At 40.1% G+C, this 19528-nt stretch overlaps 1 protein-coding gene across 6 annotated transcripts in view; it reads right to left on the reverse strand.

Moving 5' to 3' along the window:
• The window catches only part of RASGRF2 (Ras protein specific guanine nucleotide releasing factor 2), a 128285-nt gene that overhangs the window by 53648 nt on the left and 55109 nt on the right, over nt 1-19528 (reverse strand). For 3 of the 6 annotated variants that reach the window (XM_074532300.1, XM_074532299.1, XM_074532304.1), the window contains exons 6-15: nt 19333-19412; nt 18692-18885; nt 17404-17513; nt 15502-15620; nt 10893-11053; nt 9804-9894; nt 8891-9027; nt 5775-5857; nt 2130-2378; nt 1004-1392 (exon numbers count right to left, since the gene is read on the reverse strand). In XM_074532300.1, coding sequence (XP_074388401.1) covers nt 1004-1392; nt 2130-2378; nt 5775-5857; nt 8891-9027; nt 9804-9894; nt 10893-11053; nt 15502-15620; nt 17404-17513; nt 18692-18885; nt 19333-19412 — 1613 coding nt within the window. The remainder of the gene's footprint in view (nt 1-1003; nt 1393-2129; nt 2379-5774; nt 5858-8890; nt 9028-9803; nt 9895-10892; nt 11054-15501; nt 15621-17403; nt 17514-18691; nt 18886-19332; nt 19413-19528) is intronic. The other 3 variants (XM_074532302.1, XM_074532301.1, XM_074532303.1) reach the window with 2 other exon arrangements.

Consider the following 19528-nt stretch of genomic DNA (forward strand, 5'->3'; position numbering starts at 1 on the left):
CTTAATATTTCACTTCCTGCAGTACGCGGTACAACTCAAAAATCTCTCACCTCAGCAAACACAACTGGCATCAAATATTCTCTTCTGCCTTTCTCCTTACACTGCACTGAAGTAAAAACAGACAAGGTGCCGTGGGTTGGAATGAGATGAGCCTTAAGGTCTCTTGCCGCCCAGACCATTCCGTGATCCTGTGGCTTTGCTATGCTGCTGCTCCTGGGAAGGAGCAGCAAAGGGCTGGGAACAGAGAGCACAGCAGAACCTCGGCCAGAGGAGCAGCAGTGTGCCAGGAGTGTCCTCCCCTCTCTACCACAGACAGCGGGGGCAGCGATGAAGGGATAACCCAGGAGCAGGCCCAAAAGGAATCACCTCCAGCGCCAAAAGGGCTCAGGCCCAGCTAACAATCAACATCTCAGTCTGGAGAGCAGATGTGGGAAGAGATAAAAGAAATATTCCTGACTGTCTTACAAACTGCAAAAGACACATGAGTTACCACAGAGGTAGAAGCCTCCTACACCTGCAAGTGTTTGAGACTTTTCTCTGGAGTTTGGGCACAGATTCCATGGATGCTTCCCTGGGGATTGAGGGAAAGGATCTCCATGTGTGCCTCACTAACAGCTGGATGGTAAGAGCCATTGAATCCTAAGTTCTGTTATTTCTTCACTAGCTGTAACATTTATAGGTCCTTTTAACCTCATGCTGTATATATCTATTAGTAGTTTTGTTTTTGTCCTTACTCCTCTGTGGTATTAGTTTGTTAAGAGTCTTATATCTGTTAGTTTATCGTCTAATAAGTAAATAAATACATAAATCATTCTCTAATAGACCGAATCAGCCATTATTAAAGCACTTGTGAACAAGAGTGGGGTTTGGGATGGTGGGCACCTCCATAAAGCTGCCGCCTGTTGCCAGAGGCCTGGGCAAAGGGCAGGGACTCATCCAAACGCCCGCATGCACTGTTACCAAGCAGCCAGCAGCACGCTGGGCTCCAGTGGGCATGGAATACCTCTGCGGATGCTCCTCCTCAGCTTGTTGCAGAGGTCCAGGCGCGGGTTCTCCAGGCTGTCCTCGGCCGAGCCCGGGCTCTGCTCGGGGGACGACAGCCCCCGGCTCAGGTCCAGCGGCGCCTTGCTGCCCGTGGGCGGCGGCGACGTGGCCGGGCTGTAGCTTGAGGTAGGACTGCTGGCCACAGACGAGGCTGAGAGGTCCAGGGCGCCGATCCTGGAGTTCAGCGGGGACGTCAGGGAGAGCTTGCGGGTCCTGGCGGGCGAGGAGGTCCTGGAGAGGGACAGGGGAGGAGGAGAGGAAAACTTGCGGCAGAGGTGTGGCGACTTCCCGTCAGCCAGGTACTCCCCTCTGTTGTTTTGACTGGTGGCAAAGAACAGCTCCAAGGACCTGAGAGGCAGAGAGACAAAAAGAGCAACGTGGTTATTGTATTTGTGGGGCGCCCCAATGAAGGAAGGAAAGATCAATCTGACTTCATGTTCTGAGAAGGCTAATTTATTATTTTTTCATACTAAAGAATCCTATACTATGTAAGTATACCAAAGAATACAGAAAGGATACTTACAGAATGCTAAAAAGATAATAATGAAAACCCATTACTCTCTCCAGAGTCCCGACACAGCTTGGCCCTGACTGGCCAAAGAGTGAAAACAATTCACCAGAATCCAATGGAACAGTCACCTGTGGGTAAACAATCTCCAAACACATTCCAAAGGGGCAAAACACAGGAGAAGCAAATGAGATATTTGTTTTCATTTTTCTCTGAGGCTTCTCAGCTTCCCAGGAGAAAAATCCTGGGCGAAGTGATTTTTCTAGAGAATGTGAATGTGACACATGGTAGCAAACACTGAACAGATTTAAGTAAAAACGCTTCAATTTTAAACAAATCTGCATAGCACTGCAAAATCTGTGTGACACTTCATCCTCAAAGCTTGGGCATATAGCTGAGACAGACCCTCCATAAAACTGGTGTCCTGTTTACACACTAAGAACCTTTCTCTTAGATTATTTACAAGCAGAAAGCAATGAGAAAAATGCCCACAAAATGAACAATGACCGATGCTGTGACATCTCTCCCAGAAATCTCTGACAGAGAAGTCCCAGGAAGGTGCCAAGCCCAGGCTCACCTGACAGGAATGGAGGTGAAGGGGCGCCTGTAGATGTCAGAGAGCTTCTCCAGGACCACGGCGGCGGTGGTGAAGATGCGGTAGGTGTGCAGGAAGGTGTTGAGGAAGTCGATGCTCAGGAACCGCAGGTCCGTCAGCCGCTCCAGGAGGCGCTCCACGCTCGCGTAGCGGATCTGGGGCACTTTGCAGGAATTCAGCGTTTTGCTGAAGCAAATATCAATGTCATCTCTGTGAAGACGGGCGTCGGATCTACGCAAAAGTCAAATTTAAAACACTTTACCAAAGCGTCATCATGGCTAAGATGATGCCCTTTGTTAGATCTCAGGATCTCAGTCCTGAGGTGCTGAGCCACCGAGACCACTTTGGGGGGCTCGAGAGTTTTAGAATGTTGTCAGAAGTGTCTAGTAGCTAGACTTTAGTCTTACACAGGAGACGACAAAGATGAGAGCTTCACCGGGGTGAATGGTAAAGAGATTAGTTAATTAGAGAGTGAAAAACAAGGTTTAAGATTTATGTACAGGGGGGTTTAGAGAAGTAAGATGGAGGAATTGAGGTGTGTCTTGTCCTTTTTCTTCTTCTTCTTCTTCTTCTCTTCATCTTCTTTAGTGATGGTGGCACCTTTAGATTAATTATTACTGAGAGTGCACTCAGCAATATAAATAAATGGTATTGGAGAAAAATGATAAATATTGTACACGTAACAATAAGTATAAAGATACATAGCGGTCCAGAAGACAGCACAGTGTGCTCATGGCTGACTGCTGAGCAGATCTCTGTTCAGCTGAAAGAAAATCTTTTAGATAAACAATTAATAAACATAAAAACCGAAAGAAGAACTGAAGCCTCTTCTCGTCCTTCGATACGCGGGCTGCCCCAAGGCCACTCCGGGCCTTTCCAGGCCCTTCAAACAGCCGAGAAAACCCGACATTTGGCGTCCCTGGGTGGGCTCGAACCACCAACCTTTCGGTTAACAGCCCTTCAGTTTGAGGTTTCATATTTTCTAGATTCTGTACTACATTGGTACATCACTCTGAACTCCATTGTCATGGTTTAACGCTGGCTCAATGCCAGTGCTCTTATGGAAATACACTCTCTCTGGTGTCTGCTGTGAGATGTGACCAGGAATAAGCAAAGGAGGCCTCTACTTAGAAATAAAGGAAGGAAAACTTTATTAACTGAACTACAACTATATGTAACAAGAAACACACAGGAAAAAATGAAAACCTTCCAAAAACATTTCCTCCTCCCCCCACCAAATTTCTAGTACATCCATCTTTCAGATCACCAACTCTTGGTCTACCACCACCCTTTAGATAATCAATTCTCAGTTCATCAAGAGGAGAGGAGTCATCCATAGAAAGTGTCAGCAGTTCTCCTCACAGCCCAGTCACACAGAACAATCCTTTTCCAGAACCAAGGACACCACTGCAGCTCCAGCCCCAAAAAGTGCAAACAGCAGGGAATGGAGGGGAGCAAACTGGGAGGGTGGGACTGCAGACCGGGAGCTGGAATTGGGCAATGAACCCCAATATGGAAATGGACCAAAACTCATCAAAGTGTGAAAACTCGTGACTCAGAGTCCATCTTGGGGGCAGCCACAGCTGGGCTCTTGTACTGCCCTAGCTGTGTCTTTTGAAGGCCTTTTAATAAATCCCTACTTTATTCCTTTAACACTGTCTAGCCTCTGTTCTAGGCAGCTTTTCAAGGCATCAGAGGAGTGGTACCCCTTTAGCTGTTCCTGTCAACACAAAAGAAGCAAAAATTTATGCACTATTGTGTTTCATCAATGCAGGAAAACTTTTAATTTGTGGTGACAAATGCTTCCATAACTAAGGGAACTCAAATTTTATTTTTGGCAGATGCTTTGCACCTCAAAGCCTAAGAAACTGTTAATCATGCTTACATTTCTGAAATGGAACAGGTGGCAGAATTGTCCCCTCTTGTCTCTTTCAGGCCATTGTGGCCCACAGGTCAATATTACTAAAATCTCAGTTTGGAATACTTGATTGCAACGGTTTCTGCTGGGATCAAACTTTTTCTAAAATAAAGTAATGGATCTTAAAAATTAACCCCTTAGTTAGGTTTAAGGCTTACCTGCAAATTAACACCTGCCTTCAGCTCCAAGAATTACTTTTGATTTTAAGAGAAGAAAGAGGGAACTGCACAAAACATTTCAAATTTCAAAGCAGAAACCAAGAAAAAACTTCATTTTAGTTGAAAAACCAAAATCAAAAAAACAATAAATTTCTGCTTGGAAATAAAAAAGAGAATCATTTACATAACCCTACCCATAATAGGAGAGGGGTTTCCCCTCAAATTCTGTCTTGTCTAGTTTGTAAATAAACAGGATGAATACTAAGTAAAGCATCTTTCAATACATCCCATCTCTCTCTGCCTATTTTGTTATAAATTATTAGATTTTCTCACAAGAAAGATCAGGATATTCCACACAATTCTACACTGTATTACATAAAAGAACCAACAACCACAAAATCTTTTTTCTTAAACTAGGCCCTCCAAAAAGTGGCAATTTTTTGTTTATATCATCCAATGACATCTGAGTCTGAAAGTCAAACTGTGCTGCAAATCAGGCAAGTCAAATTTAAGGAGAACACCAAATTTGTGTTTGTTGTGAAAGTCCTGTATGTTCTTCAGAATTAATATTCCTTTCTGTTGGCATGGGGACTGAGGTCCTGCTGTACTTTGAAAGGGGACAAATGTACTTTTAAAACTCAGCAGGTGACAGAAGTTTTTACACAACTGGAGAGTTCCTGGAATAAATCTGAGAACAATACAATGCCTTATTTCCAGGGATCAAAGGTGTGTGCCCTAACAGTGCACTCCCAGATGCTTTCTCTCTCCCATTTCTAAGCACAGAGGAGAGGAAACAACTACAGAAGAGGCATTTGGAAAACCAAGAGATGTGACAGATAATAGTGAAAAAAGTAATAGTTTTATGTCTATCCCTATGTTCCATTCACTTATATATTCATTGGATTCTAAAAAGTAAAACTCATGTAAATTGAGGTATGCAGAAGATCCAAGCTGTGTTAAAAATCTGGAATCATGTACTGAAAATATCTCACTAGAAACAAAAAACACTTATGACAATAAATAACGGAGAGAATCCAAAGGTAAAGGAAGCAGCCTTATAAACAATGATGCTACTTTGATGTGATCAGTTAAAATCATGAGAGAAAGTAATTTTTTAACAGAAATAACAGAAATACAGAGAACAAAAACTTTGGCTATTATAACAAAATACCTTTGAATATGGTACTTGCCTGCAGTCACATAAATTCTGAAGACATTGTAAAAATGTCCAATAAAATTATGAGATGACAAGGAAAAGCTGAGAACAAAATCATTCATTGGAGGCATAACTGAAGCCAGCTACTGAAAACCTAGAACAATCTGAGTTGTGATCCAACACTGTGAATTGAGAATTTACCACTCTGAGTGATCCCTACAACTCCAAGAAAGGAGTTTGAAAATATATGCTTTGGAATATAGAATCAGTTCCATTCAACAAAAATGCGAGAAAAAAAGAAATTAAAGGTTTGCATTCTCCAAACACATGCTTTCTCTTGTTAAAAATTTTATTGAAGAAACACAACAATCTATTTTGTTCTCTGTTGCACTTACTTGATCATATGTGGCACTGTGACTTTGGAGTTTTCTTCAAACACTATTGTCATTAATCCATTGCACCTTATATTATCAATGCACTGTGGAAATAAATGTTGAAAACTGTTAAAGTCAAAACACTTTTCATATCCCTATAAGCTCAAAGCACAGCTTTTGCAGGGTATGGGCTGATTAAGACAAGGTGTTTTCTCAAATGAAAAGCCGTAATGCAAGAATTAGAGTCGACATGCTTCTCTAGCCTTTGCCTCTCAGGGTATTCAGTTCAGAAACCTTTTCTTTACCACATGATTAAGTACTTTGAGTTGGAAGTGATATTTCCTTTGAAGCTCCTTTGAAAGGGAACAAAACTCATTATTTCTAGTGTTTCCTGAAAGAGTGTAAGCTTGAGAAATCAAGACCACAAGAAAGTCAGAAGGCTTTATACTCCAAGGGGTATGGTAATACCTTAACCTCCACCTCTGTCCAAAAGACTATAAGGGAATATAAAAGCTTCCAGAAACACATTTGTAAAAACAAATTCAAGTGGTGCTCCTTGTGAAATGCAGCTGTGAGAAAGCTGTCCAAGCTGCTCCCTGCAAACCCTTGTATAAATAAATGTTTGAGGCTGGGAATTAGGAGGGACTTTTAAGTGCAGTTTTATGTAGTTTAGATGAGCCCAAAGAAGGGAACAGAGCTGGCGAAGGGGTTGGACCTCTACCAAACCCCACAGGGCTCTTGTCTTCATTACATTTTCTACTTTTATTAATACATACATATATATATATATGTACACGTATATAAACATACTTTTTTTTTTTTTAATATATGGACAATCTCCTTTCATCAGTAAAAAGGAGTTCCAGAAATTATCTCACACGTTTATCCTGACTTCAAGAATACATGTTGCCTTCAGGCTGTGGAACATTTCATTTCAAACCAATGACTGATACAGGGTTGCTCAAACCTGATAATCACAGGCCTCTTCAGGTTTAGATTGCATCTATAGTTTTAAATTTAAAATATCATCTATGCAGTTTTATGCAGGTTTCAATTCAGGATTTTAGGATTAATTGGAAAGTGCAGCTGCAGTAATTCACAGTATGATTTTCGCAATCATTATATAAAAGCAGTGAGAAACACATTTAATAGAAGTACTTATATTTCCCCTATTTGACCTTGAAATAGTTCAAAGAAGCCCTTAGCACCAATCATGGTATCAGATGATTTTTAAAATTATAATAATTTAGGCTAAGAATGGACTTAGTAGCATTCTTAAATGGTCTGTCTGTACCAGGAAATTACTCCAGTAATTTTACATATCAATGGAACAACAATCATTTCCCGAAAATCTGTTTTGTAAAAAATTCTCCAACCAGGTCTGTCTGTAAGACAGCAAGTTGTAGCTCATACTGTATTTTGAGATTTTTATTTGCATATTTTTGTCCTTTCAAAAATGTTAATCTGGCACAAAATAAGTCAGAATTCTTATTTTTTAAGCAATTTCTCCTCATTATGATGATGATTCATCTGGAGATATTGCCAGCAATGATAGCAACTTTGGAAATGCATGACATTCCATGCTGATATTCCTCTAATCAGCTATTTCTCTCTAAATTAATAGAGGATAGGACCTGAATTCAGAACTATGAGAGATGTATATTCTTGTTTGTGTGCATAAACAAAACACAAAAAGCCTTGATTTAGCTCTGGTTAGCTGGAAGTTCAGGGTTTTTGTTTTGTTTGGGTTTTTTTGCATTCAACTTCTTTCCGCAAATAGATTATGACAAAGTTTGTCTATTATGTTTAAAGTAAAAAGCAATTTTAAAAACCCCCAACAACTTATCCCTGACATTTAAAAAAATTTAAATACCCTTTTTGTTTATTCACAACATTGACAGTTCCTGCACACTGTCAGAATGCTCAGCAATTATTTATAATGGTTTGTTAGCATTCCTTTTTGGTGGAAAAAAGAATTTAGCTCATTTTCTTACTTCATTAATGATGTGATATGGTATCACTTTCACGCTAGGACTCAGGTGGTTTTGATCTGTATGAAAATCATATATAAATCAGTACATGAATAAACCTTCTTCTTAAATCAAAATAGGTGTCTAGATGGGCTCTCCTTAGACATAAGAATGCTTACCACTATGTTTGTTGATGGACAATTTTGACATTTATACACCATCTCTGTTTTTGAGAAACACACTTCCCTGATGATTCAAATGCAGCAACACAATTTTGAGGAGAACAGGCAGCACTAATGGTTTTTCACAGCAAATCAAAGGTGTTCATCACCCCTGTGTCAGGCTGCTTTTCAGAAGCTCAGATTGAAGGAAGACCTCACCAAAACCAAGTGAGAAAAGGTCTTAGGTTGGAAATGGGGGGGTGTATTCCATTCCCACCTGTCAGAGCTGGGGCAGTTCTCTGCTGTCCATGGGGCAGTTGTTCTTTATCTCTCCCACAGCCAATCCTCCCTCCAGGAGCTCTCTGCTGTCCATGGCCCATTCATCATTAATCACCTTCTGTCCATGGCCCATTCATCATTAATCACCTCCTGTCCCTGGCCAGGGAGTGTCCCTGTAGGGCCGATCCAATCCCAGCATCCCGTGGGGAGATGCCCCGCCCAGGGGAGGAGCCAAGCATTCCTACCTGGATCCAATCTGAGCTTTGGGACACCCCCGCAGCCTCTGCCCCCTGCACTGCCAGAGGAGCAGCTTTCTGCTCCCTGCATGGCCAGAGGGAGCCCAGGCCCATCTGCAGCAGCCCTGGAGCTGCAGAGGAAAACTCCCCCCTTGTGCAGGATCCGTGCTGCAGCAGAGCCACAGCTGGCACTGCAGGAGGGCTGAGCCCCCCTGGGATGGGGCTGGGACACCCCCTGGCACTCAGGGGCAGCGACTGTGATCACTCTCTCAGTTGTTTTATTGCCTTTTTGTACTATTGCATTTGTATTGTTAATGTTCCTAGTACAGAACTGTTATTCCTGCTCCCGTATCTTTGCCTGAGAGCTCCTTAATTTCAAAATTACAATAAATCAGAGGGAGAGGGTTTGCATTTTCCATTCCAAGGGGGGCTCCTGCCTCCCTCAGCAGACACCTGGCTTTTCAAACCAAGAAAGAAAAGCACTGAGGTACCTGGCTGATGTCACTTGTCCACGCAGCTTTCTCCTGCCGTGATGGGGCCAAAAGGACAACAGTGAAAGGAGGAGCATCCGTGGGCTCCACTATCAGCTTGAAATCCAAGTGTCCAAACACTTGCCCAGAGCCTTTTGCTTTACAGCCAGAGGGGGAGAAAAAAAGACACACCGTGAAACGTCACAGCATAAGGCAAAGAAAACAGTGATTTCATTTACAATGGAAAAGCTATAAAACATCTTGCTGATAAAGAGAAAATCCAATTAGGTATCCAAAAACTCATTTTGTTGTTCACATATTGGGATTTGCTCTTCAATATAAAGTTTCTTATAACACATGTATGCTAATACATCCTCCCCATACTACAAGTATCACTCAAATTAATAAAACTACTTTCACAATTCAAGTGCAAAACTTGACAAACTGCAGGATGGAAAACAAAAGGAGTAACAATAAAATTAGCCTGAGACTGTATTTTGTAATGCCATTTGAATAAGCTTGCACTCCAGATTTGTGGGGAGCCCAAGGCCAAAAGTTCCCATTAATTCTTCCAAATCAGTCAACTCCCATGTATTCCAGAAAGCAAATTATTATGCAGGTTATTTAAGGCTTTTTTCCTTTTTTTTTTAAATTTTCAAATTTTTTTTTTTCCAAGATGCTCTGGGTGAGCTTGAATACAAAAGCCACATTTCTCCAGCCAACCCTCTTGAAAATCCAGTAAGGGGTGTTAACAGCAGGAACAAATACAACAAAACAATGCCCCATCCAAGCCAGCATATCCATTAGTAGAACAGCAATTTTAATGGATCAGTTTTACACTGTATTCTACTGGTTTCACAACAACATATCTATTTGCTCTTATGAAAAAAATAGAAAAGGGTACTAATTTTAGGAAACTAGAAACTGTACTTACTACTGACAGCTGAATTTAACTTACAATCATCATCACTCGCTTCTGTCTCCTCGACCAGAGTGCATTCTATCAGAGACAGAACACCTCCTGTCTGTGGAAACAAAGCACATTTCACACAAATGTTATTTATTCCCATTTGTCACAGATTTTTTTAAATGTTGACAGGCCTGACTCTAACATTTTACATTACTCAGAGCTCTAAGGAAGATACATCAATTTCATGATGCACATTTTTTCCTTAAAGAACTAAACTCAAACTGATTAAATATAATGTTTTTCCGAATCCAGCAGATTAATAGTACAATGCACAAAACTTCTTTCACTTTTACCATGCTTTAATTTATGGCACACACAGACTTGCTCACAAGTTCCAAAAAAATTAACTAGAATTTCATCTTCTGAATGTAAGTGAAATACATACAAGTTTTCCTAAAGGTTCTGTTAGACTCTATTTATTTTGCATAAGTACTTGAACTATGTAAGAGGTGCAAAGGGGTAAAGTACATGACCCTTAATAACCTCTTGGTATGCCAAATTAAAATTCCATTCAACATAACCCACTCCATGAACTATCAACATCTCCTTACCCACAAGCCAGCAGTATGAAAGACAGATTCTCAACAAATATAACTAGATTGTTCTTAGATGACATTTTATTTTAAGAGAACATGCTGTTCAGGAAAACTGAATTGACTTTGAAAATTAATTTTATTAGAGCTCTGGAAAATGTTCTTTGGCAATTCTGCAGGGTTGTACTGACTGATTTATGCACTGAAAACTGACTTAAATTCAGTGCTACATACACTGAATTTATTCACCACTTCAAACAAATAGATACATCAATGCCTTGTTTCTAATCTCCAGTTTACTAGAATTAACTGGGTCTAATAAAAGGAAATTGACTGAATTCTATTATTTGCAATGAAAAGATAAAGCAGCTAAACACTGTGCACCACCCCACTTTTGTTTATAACCACTAATGCAAAGCTCACATGAAACCCATAAAACAGCAAAATGTTGGCAGTTCACCAAAGATGAACTGCCAACATCTAAATTTAATACAATTAAATCATAATATGAAGTCCATACCTTAAGAAGATGCAGTTTTCCTCCTGAACTTCTTGTACAAATTAAGAAGTGTTTTGTAAACAAGAAGCATTGTCTTTCTCCTTCTTTCTTCAAAGACAATGAGCCCAGGCGAACTTTACTCAGCTTTCCCCTCTCAACTGAGGGGACCTGGATAAGGGAACCTGGTAATGAAGGTGAAAAATTTACTGTATTACAATAATATTTAGTAGGTAATGTTCAAACTGTTAATTCATTGAACACTATTATATTAATTAACACAACTCTTCATTCCAGTATCAATGTGTATCAGCGTCTCTTTCAAGAACAAGTCAATCTCTTTTTTACTGCACAGATTCCCTTTTTTGTTATCATAAATAGACTCAAGTACAGTCCAGACTAACACTTGTGTACATGGCAGGATTAGATCCAGGGCTGATTAGGCAATTAAACACTAAGAGGCCATTGATCAGAAAATGTGGCTGAACAGCAAACACCACTCTGACAGCCACTACACTTGCAAAAGACACTTCCAGACCAAAGAGACAGAGAATGGAAAGAACATGGAAAAGTTCTTTTTGATGGAAAAGAGTTTGTGTGTGCACCCATGTACAAGAGAGATGGAAATGAAGCATATCCCTTCTTCTCATCTTGTACTGCATAATTGTCAGTGCTCCACAGCTCATCTGAAATATGTTGCCAGTAAAACACTCCCGAACTAAATTGAACCTGCTTGCATAAGCCTGAATTTTGCTTTGCAGAGCTCCAGGCTGGGGACAGCTCTGCTTCTCTTGCTGTTTCACATCTCAGTCTGTGACCAACTTTTCCAGATTGATCCCACCATGTGTATCACCTCCAAATTTGAAGCAGGAGTTAAATTTGGCGGCGAAGTGCAACTCCTCTGTAGATTAAACAGAAATATTTCTACCATACAACTTGCTGTTAGCAGACAGGGCAGCCAAGAGACCTCCTAGTCTGCTTCCCACACATCTCTCCTCACTATTACCTTTAGGCACTGGCTCGTGCCTTGTTCCAGCATCAGGTACTCACACAGCTAAAGCAGCATGAAAGTAATGCTGGGAAGAACAAGCAGGAGGAGAAGGCTTTGACCTGCCCCTTCCAGATGTGAAGTGTCACAGCTGCATCAAAGCTCAGAGTAGTGGTGGCACCCTGACACAATGCCAGCCTGACAGAATTACCCATGAAATATTAGATTAGCAATTCTTACTCTGTGTTGTCAAAAGGATTATCTTTCTGAAAGTTCACATACGCAATCTTAAATTAACAAACAGAGAAATTGCAGTAACTGAGAAAGGTGCTATTTATCTACATTTTTTTCTACACTTAGCTCTCTCTATATATATTTAAGTAGTCTTAAATTATTAATATATAAAGTTCTACTGACATGGGAAATTACACAGCAGTAAATTTGCCAGAGAACAGTGTTCTCTGACAGACATTTCACACTTAGACTAAATGTATAACACAACTTGTGTCACCGAAACACAGCAGTGAAGTTATGCTCTAGAATTTTGCAGAGGAGTTTGGAACATTTCAGATTCACTTACATTCTGACCCAAACCCATAAATATTTACTGGCTGTTGTGCATTTCCCCTGGACAAGCAGCCAACCTGCCTCAGCTGCAGGAGAGAGGGAGGAGATCATTTCCATGTGTTGTGACTTTTCCGTGTTACACTGATTGTCCCTCAAGCCACGCTGCAAGGCCAGCATGTTCAAAACAACTCCCAGACAAAATTCCCTGGGTACTTTTAGTCCTAAAATTCCATCTACACATTTAGGGAAGCAATATCCAATCTGTACATTTTGTTTCTGCTTTGCTTAGTAAAGTAATAGTACCTATAAATATGATATTCTTACAGAAGTAAGGTCACTAGTAATTTTTGTTTATTTATTTATTTTTACTTTCATTGGAATGCTTTCAGAATTAACATGCTCTGTAATGCCATAATGGGCTGAGGTTAAACAATATTCTTGCACAGAGCTGAAATACTGTTAATAAGTTAATAGAGAGCAAACCTCTGTCTAAAAGCAGAAAACACAGACTGCATTTTATCTCTTTCAAATGTGCAGAGAGGAACACATCTCCTACACATACTGCATGGCTGACCCCAAGCAAGGACCTTGGGCATTCTCATCAGGCTTTAGTGGTTAACAAAACTGGGCATTGGCTCTACCACAGATTTTTTTCCTCTTAAGGAAAAAAAATGATCACGATTGGCCAATGTACAGATGCAATGAGCAAGTGAAGCTAATTTTAGAACATTCATTAACAGTATAGTTTGGACAATAGTGTAATTCCATGAATTTTTATCCAGCCTCAGGCCTTAAGCACTTTCAGCACTTTAATGCTTCAACAGTCACCCTTCTCAGCCTTTGCTCAACCCAAGGAATATAAAAGGCTGGATTTATAAACAAACCCAAGCATTCAGAAGTATACACTGTGCTGTCTGATTTACCAGCTCAGTCTGGGTTTCCCCATGCTGGAGGTTTTTGGGCTTTTTTACTGCTCAGAGTGTTAAACACTGGAAGAGGTTGCTCATTCAGGGAGGCTGTGAAGTCTTTGTCCTTGGAAAGAATAAAATACTGACTGGGCATGGCAGAAGCCAACCTCCTCCAGCTGGTGCTGCTTTGAGACTGGAATAGGCAATTTCCAAACTCCCTTCCAGCTTCAGCATGATTTTGTGGTTACAATATCTTTATCAGCAGAGGTAAATTCACAGCAGCTGATGGTAGAAGCATCAGTGTTTGAAGGCAACAGAGGGGCTTGGGGTGCTCAGCTGTTTGGATGTCAACACGTTTCAGACTCCCTGAGTGTCCTTCAGCCTCACAAAGAAAACATTCCTCACTTGTTTGTGTGCCTGACTATAAAATCTGTACCTAAGTGAGAGGCAGAGAAAATCAGACCCCGAGAAACTCGAATGAGAATTCACAATCTGCATTGCAAAACACTGCCAGGGACAGTTCCTGTGCTCTCAACATGCACAACTCAACAGAATCAATCTCTTCTTAAAAATAATAAGTCTGTAACACATAAAAAAGTTGCCATTAACATCCACAAAAAAAAGCCTGAACAAAGGTAGTGGCTCCTCTCTCCTGTTTGAAGCTGGAAAAGAGGTTCCTGTGCCCATCTACATTAATCAAGACAACAAATGGAAGCCTTACTGAAACCAGAGGAGATGGACACCACTGCCAAAGTGACCCCACTGTCAGATGTAAAAGGAAAATGGGCTCCATTACTTCATTTGCTTTATTCAGATTTCTGCCCTTGCAAGAATCACAGGCAGTGGATGATCCACCAGATAAGCTGATACAACCTTCTGCAACACAGACTCCTGACCACTGCCCTCTGACTGTGTGCCTAGAAATAAATCTGAATTTAATTCTCTTACAGGGTTTGGCCTTGGGACTAACAAGACAACAGTAATTTGTACAGACTGATTCCCACAGAAAAAAATTCTAAATATTCCTTTTGAAGCAGTGGGTACACCGACAAAACACTGTCAGTCAAGTCTTAATGGGGAAACCCCAATAAATAAAAATACATATTTGTATTACATATTGCAATAATCTTTAAAAAAATTCTAAACTTTAATTAGATTTCATAGTACAAGTCAACCTAGGATAATCACAGCATTATATTTTTTTGGCTGTGGGTGCAAAACAACTTGTTTTTTTTTCTGAAAGCCATATTCATAACTCTTAAAACACCTCAGAGATTAAAATGAATGCATGTAATGAAGAATCAAGTAATTTAATGGGGTTTGTAAAAACAATATTGTTAGTGTACTGTAAAAATAATATTGGAAGTTATTAGAGAAAATTCATAGTTTAGCCACATACCTACAGCAACAGCATAAAATGCATTACAAAATGTACAGAAAGCCTATTAATTACCAAGTGCAATATGGCCCCATCAAATACCAGATGTTCTGCTGAGGTTATCTGGAAAAGTTTGAGGAAGGGATGCACCTAAATTATATTCCTAACCTTTCCTGAGTATTTTTCATGCTTTTCAGCAGAAAGGAGCAAAACCTGTCATAATCCTGCAGTACAGATATGTAGCTATTTTGTACAAACCCAGTAACTGGCTTCAAGAGATCCAAAAGTAAAATATTATATAAATGGGAGAAAAATAAGCAGCTAAAGTAAACATCAACCAATTTGCAGTTCCTGGCAAAAACCCCTGTCCCTTATTTAAAATGGAAATGTTATTCTAGCAGAGTTTTTGGGAACTTAACAACAAATTCCACCTCTGCTGTAACTGATTTTCAACAGAAAGAGTTTCCAAAGCTGCCATCAATAGACAGAGAGGAGAAGAGTGCTGCTCTTCCCCTGCTCCATCCCCTCGGGACCACAGTCCAGGCAGAATGTGAATCACAATCTCATGGGGGCTTTGCCACTCGTGTGCTGCTGATTTTCCTGCAGAAACTGAGGTCCAACCAGAGCCCAAAATCACCCGTTTTCAGGGCACTTTGTGACTCACCCTGCAGGGACAGGGGGCAGGCTCAGGATGCTGACAAGTGCCCAGCCTGATGATGGCAGTGTGAGCCCTGCTGCCTTCAGTGCAGTATTTTTCATGGTTTTTTGCAGCTTTGCAGAGGAATGTCTTACCTTGGCGTATAAAGGTTTGGCTGGTATCTAGCAATATGTCACAGCCCTCCACTATGGTCCTCTCTATGGCCAGGTTCTTCCGGATGTTCTCTGTGTCACTCACCTCGTCGTGCATCACTCTGTTGGGGACAAAAATGCACTTTATCTCCCCAAAACGTGCCTCACACCTGCTGTGTCTCTGAAGACACAGTGCATGTCCTTCAGCACCTGCTACAGATCTACCCACCCAGTGCCTCCTCACTCCAGCACAGGTCTCCTGCCTTTTTTCCCCTCCTTTTCAAACCATTATTGTGATCATTTTGATTTTTCAGCAGTGGAGCCAATTTGGCAGATTAGTGACTGTTCCTGAGCACATCTGACAGATGCCACCGAGCTACAAACACTTCACAGCTGATAGAAGAGAACCTGATCCTTAGTGCACAAATAGGAAAGTGTTGCCTAGAATTGCATAGGGCATATTTAAGACTTCCTTTCCATGGCTTCAGGGTCCTCCTCTGTCCCTGTTTCATCTTTACAATTCAATGTATCCTTTCCATTCCTTCTTCCTTTCCCTTTCCCCTTTCCTTTCCCCTTTCCTTTCCCCTTTCCTTTCCCCTTTCCTTTCCCCTTTCCTTTCCCCTTTCCTTTCCCCTTTCCTTTCCTTTCCTTTCCTTTCCTTTCCTTTCCTTTCCTTTCCTTTCCTTTCCTTTCCTTTCCTTTCCTTTCCTTTCCTTTCCTTTCCTTTCCTTTCCTTTCCTTTCCTTTCCTTTCCTTTCCTTTCCTTTCCTTTTCCCTCAACAACCACAGCTTTGATATTTCAACATTTCATTTTTCTTATTGTTCTTCCTACAGGCATTCTCCCCTTACAGAGAAAAATACAGATTTTATATATATATATATATTTTTTTTTTTTTTTGGTGCAGAAACAAATCCAGGAGTTTATATGCTCTTGCAATTATATTTTCCTAAAGTGAGACTGGACTGCACTTCCTGGAATCTCCTCCTCCCTCAGAACTACCTTAAAGGGATGGAAATGAGTCAGGTAATTTTACATTTATGGTCTCGACTGACTTTATGAGCAGAGAGGATCAGTCAGTCTCAGACTCCACAGACACTTCTGAGTGTTCAGTGGTGAATCAGATGCATCAGCAGTGAACTCTGACTTATGTGATGAAGCCAGTCCAAAGCTGATTTATCTGCTCGTGCAGATCTTTTACAAGTAAATATTCTCCAAGCACATCTTAAGTGAATACTCCAGACACTGAATATTTATATCCAGGAGTTCACTCATGGTCTCTTTGTTCTCAGCAGAAAAGTGCATTTCCCAGAGAGGAGAAACACATTTCCCACTGTGCTGATGAGAGGAACATCTGAGAAAGGTCTGGGGGTTCAGGGAAGAGCTTCATTGTGCAGGTTTCCACAGGGAGCAAAAGTTCTCAGAATATATCTTTAGTTCCTGCTTATCTGGCATGATTTAAAGCAAATATGAAATTCACTTTGCACGCTAGCATACTAAAATTATAACACAGACAGAGAACTAGGTGCTTTCCAAGACCACAATTATTTAAAATGCTCTTCTCTCTTTAAATTAAGAAAAATAAAATTTCTTCATGTAAAGAGAACTGCTCTGTTCATAACCCAGGAGTAGGTGGTTTCTATAGTGATTTCGATTCTCCCTAACCAAAATACAAGGAGACTTTTGGAGATTTAAATTTGCCAAAAAGAAAAAATAATTAGAACAGACAAAATATTACAGTGAGATATTTTTGTTATTTTTCATTATCTTCTGTTTTGGGTTTGATCCTTTTCTTTACAATGCATATATTTTTAAAAGAGAAAAAATAAGTAAAAATAAAGAAAACTGGTTTTTCTTTTCAAAACCTTAAATTCAAAATAATCAGAGATAAGGTAGAAAAATCTTACCTTGAAAGTTCCTCTAGTTTAGATTTAGCAAATTCAAGGCTTTTTCTCTCAACGTGTTCGTGTGGTGTGTGAGCCAAAAGTTCATGAAGTGTTATAATATATCTGGGAATCTTGAAACCAGTAAGATACAATGTCAGTAAATCCATATATACCTTCCCTCAATTTTAATAGATTATGAGCATGTAAATTTCTTTTGACATTGAAAATACCAGGTGACCTGGCCGCATTCAGGTAACATTCACATTGCACAAAAGGAGATGAAAGAATGTCCAGTATTTGACTATTAAAGGCTACAGGGTAACAAGGACCCTTCAGAGCTTTTAACCACAGAAAGAAGGACCCTTCAGAGCTTTTAACCAAGTGATGGTGCAGCATAACTGGTCTGACACAACAAGATTTATGTAGGAGGAGAGGCAAAATAATGCTCATGTGGAAAGTCACCAGCAATGACATAATAACATTCCTCATCACCCAGGAACAGGACCATTTCCTTCCCTCCCTTGACCTGGCTTCAACTCAACCCAAAGAAACCCCAAATCCGCAAAAACTTTAAAATATAACACTTCAAAAATTAAAAAAGTATTGTTGCAGATGCTAATGGCTCCTTAGGCTGATACGAATAACTACTCTCAACATAAGTGTCACTGATGCCCCTTTTATTTTTTTTTTCTCTATCTGGCTTTCCAATAACTGCACAAACTGAGAAGGTTCACTATTCCTCTGATGAGCAAAATGTCAGGTTAAATGAAAAAGACAAAAATTTCTCATGCCAGTGCTTCACAGACATCTTAAAACAGCAGAAAATGTCTACTCCAGGCAGATCACAGTAGAAACCAGGAGGGCAAGCACAGTTTTCAAAACTTCTGCAGTTTATTTTTCATTTTCTAAAGACCAAGTAGCTGGAGAGCAAAGCAGGGAGAAGGATACCAAATGAATTCCCAGTAAGGTGCCTGTGGCTGCTCTAAGTTCCTGACTATCACCTCTCTCTGGGCTTTATAACCAGGGGTCCCAAGTCAAGGACCTGCTCCCTGCTAATTTTCTTTGGTGCCATCCTCATCCTACCCTACCCCTCAACATTCCTGAGCAAAGGTGAGCCAGCATAGCTGGGGAGGAGATCTCCACAGGCAGAGTCTTGGTGTAACAAAAAAATAAATTACACCAAACTGATTTTCAGGAGAGTATTTCTAGTTAAGCAAGATGAGCCCTCAATCGATTGCAATGTCAGTAACATAAAATGAATCTACCAAACAGTAAAACCAAATGTACACAAAAAATACACAGGGAATACCTGAAACATGGGGTAGGTAAGGAAAGTTTCCAGCATTCTGCCCTCACATGCTGGGTTGGCTTCATATTGCTTCAAGAGTTTGTCAAAATCTCTGTTTTGCTTACAGTTTGCCAGCACTTGTAGGCTATATTGATGATTCCGAACAAATTCTTGATATATGTTCAGCATTGGCAGCAGAATGTCAAATAAGTCAGCTAAAAAAAAAGCAGGAAAATGCCTTTTTTTTCCCCAGCTACTCATGTATTGAAATACATTTTTAAAGAAAATGTGTTTTCCAGTGTTTTCTCTGGAAGTGAATTACTATAATCAGTTCTGTTTCCAATACACTGACAATTTAGAAACATTAAACATAGCTCTTTCACCTGCCCAGTGATGGTTGTTCTGATTACCTAATAGTCAGACAGCATTACCAAAAATGCAAGTCTAATCAATGATTAGGGCAGAGGAATTCTCATGTACAGACCATTACTGCCCGCATGGAATTCCCACTACACCTCATCTTGTGGTTTTAACCCTGCATATGCATATTCCTTTCAAAAGGGACTTTTAAGAAGTCATGTCTTTAGAAAAAAAAAAATCAGTACTGATTATTCAAAAATAAATATGAAAGTTATACCCCTACAGAAAATAAAGTACCTTACCTAGAATTAAGGTAGGCCAGTTAGCTATTCTTGCTTTTAAGCCCTGGTGAAATATCTCATGAAGAAACATGATTGTTTCACTGAAAAACAAGTATTTAAACAAACAAAAAGACAATTCTGGTTTTATTTTCTGATTAATAATTCACAGAGAAACATCTCTTCCTCTTTTGCACTTTGCTAGAAAAAAAACAGAAGA

This window comes from Zonotrichia albicollis, chromosome Z, assembly GCF_047830755.1.
Source record: "Zonotrichia albicollis isolate bZonAlb1 chromosome Z, bZonAlb1.hap1, whole genome shotgun sequence".
Lineage (NCBI taxonomy): Eukaryota > Metazoa > Chordata > Aves > Passeriformes > Passerellidae > Zonotrichia > Zonotrichia albicollis.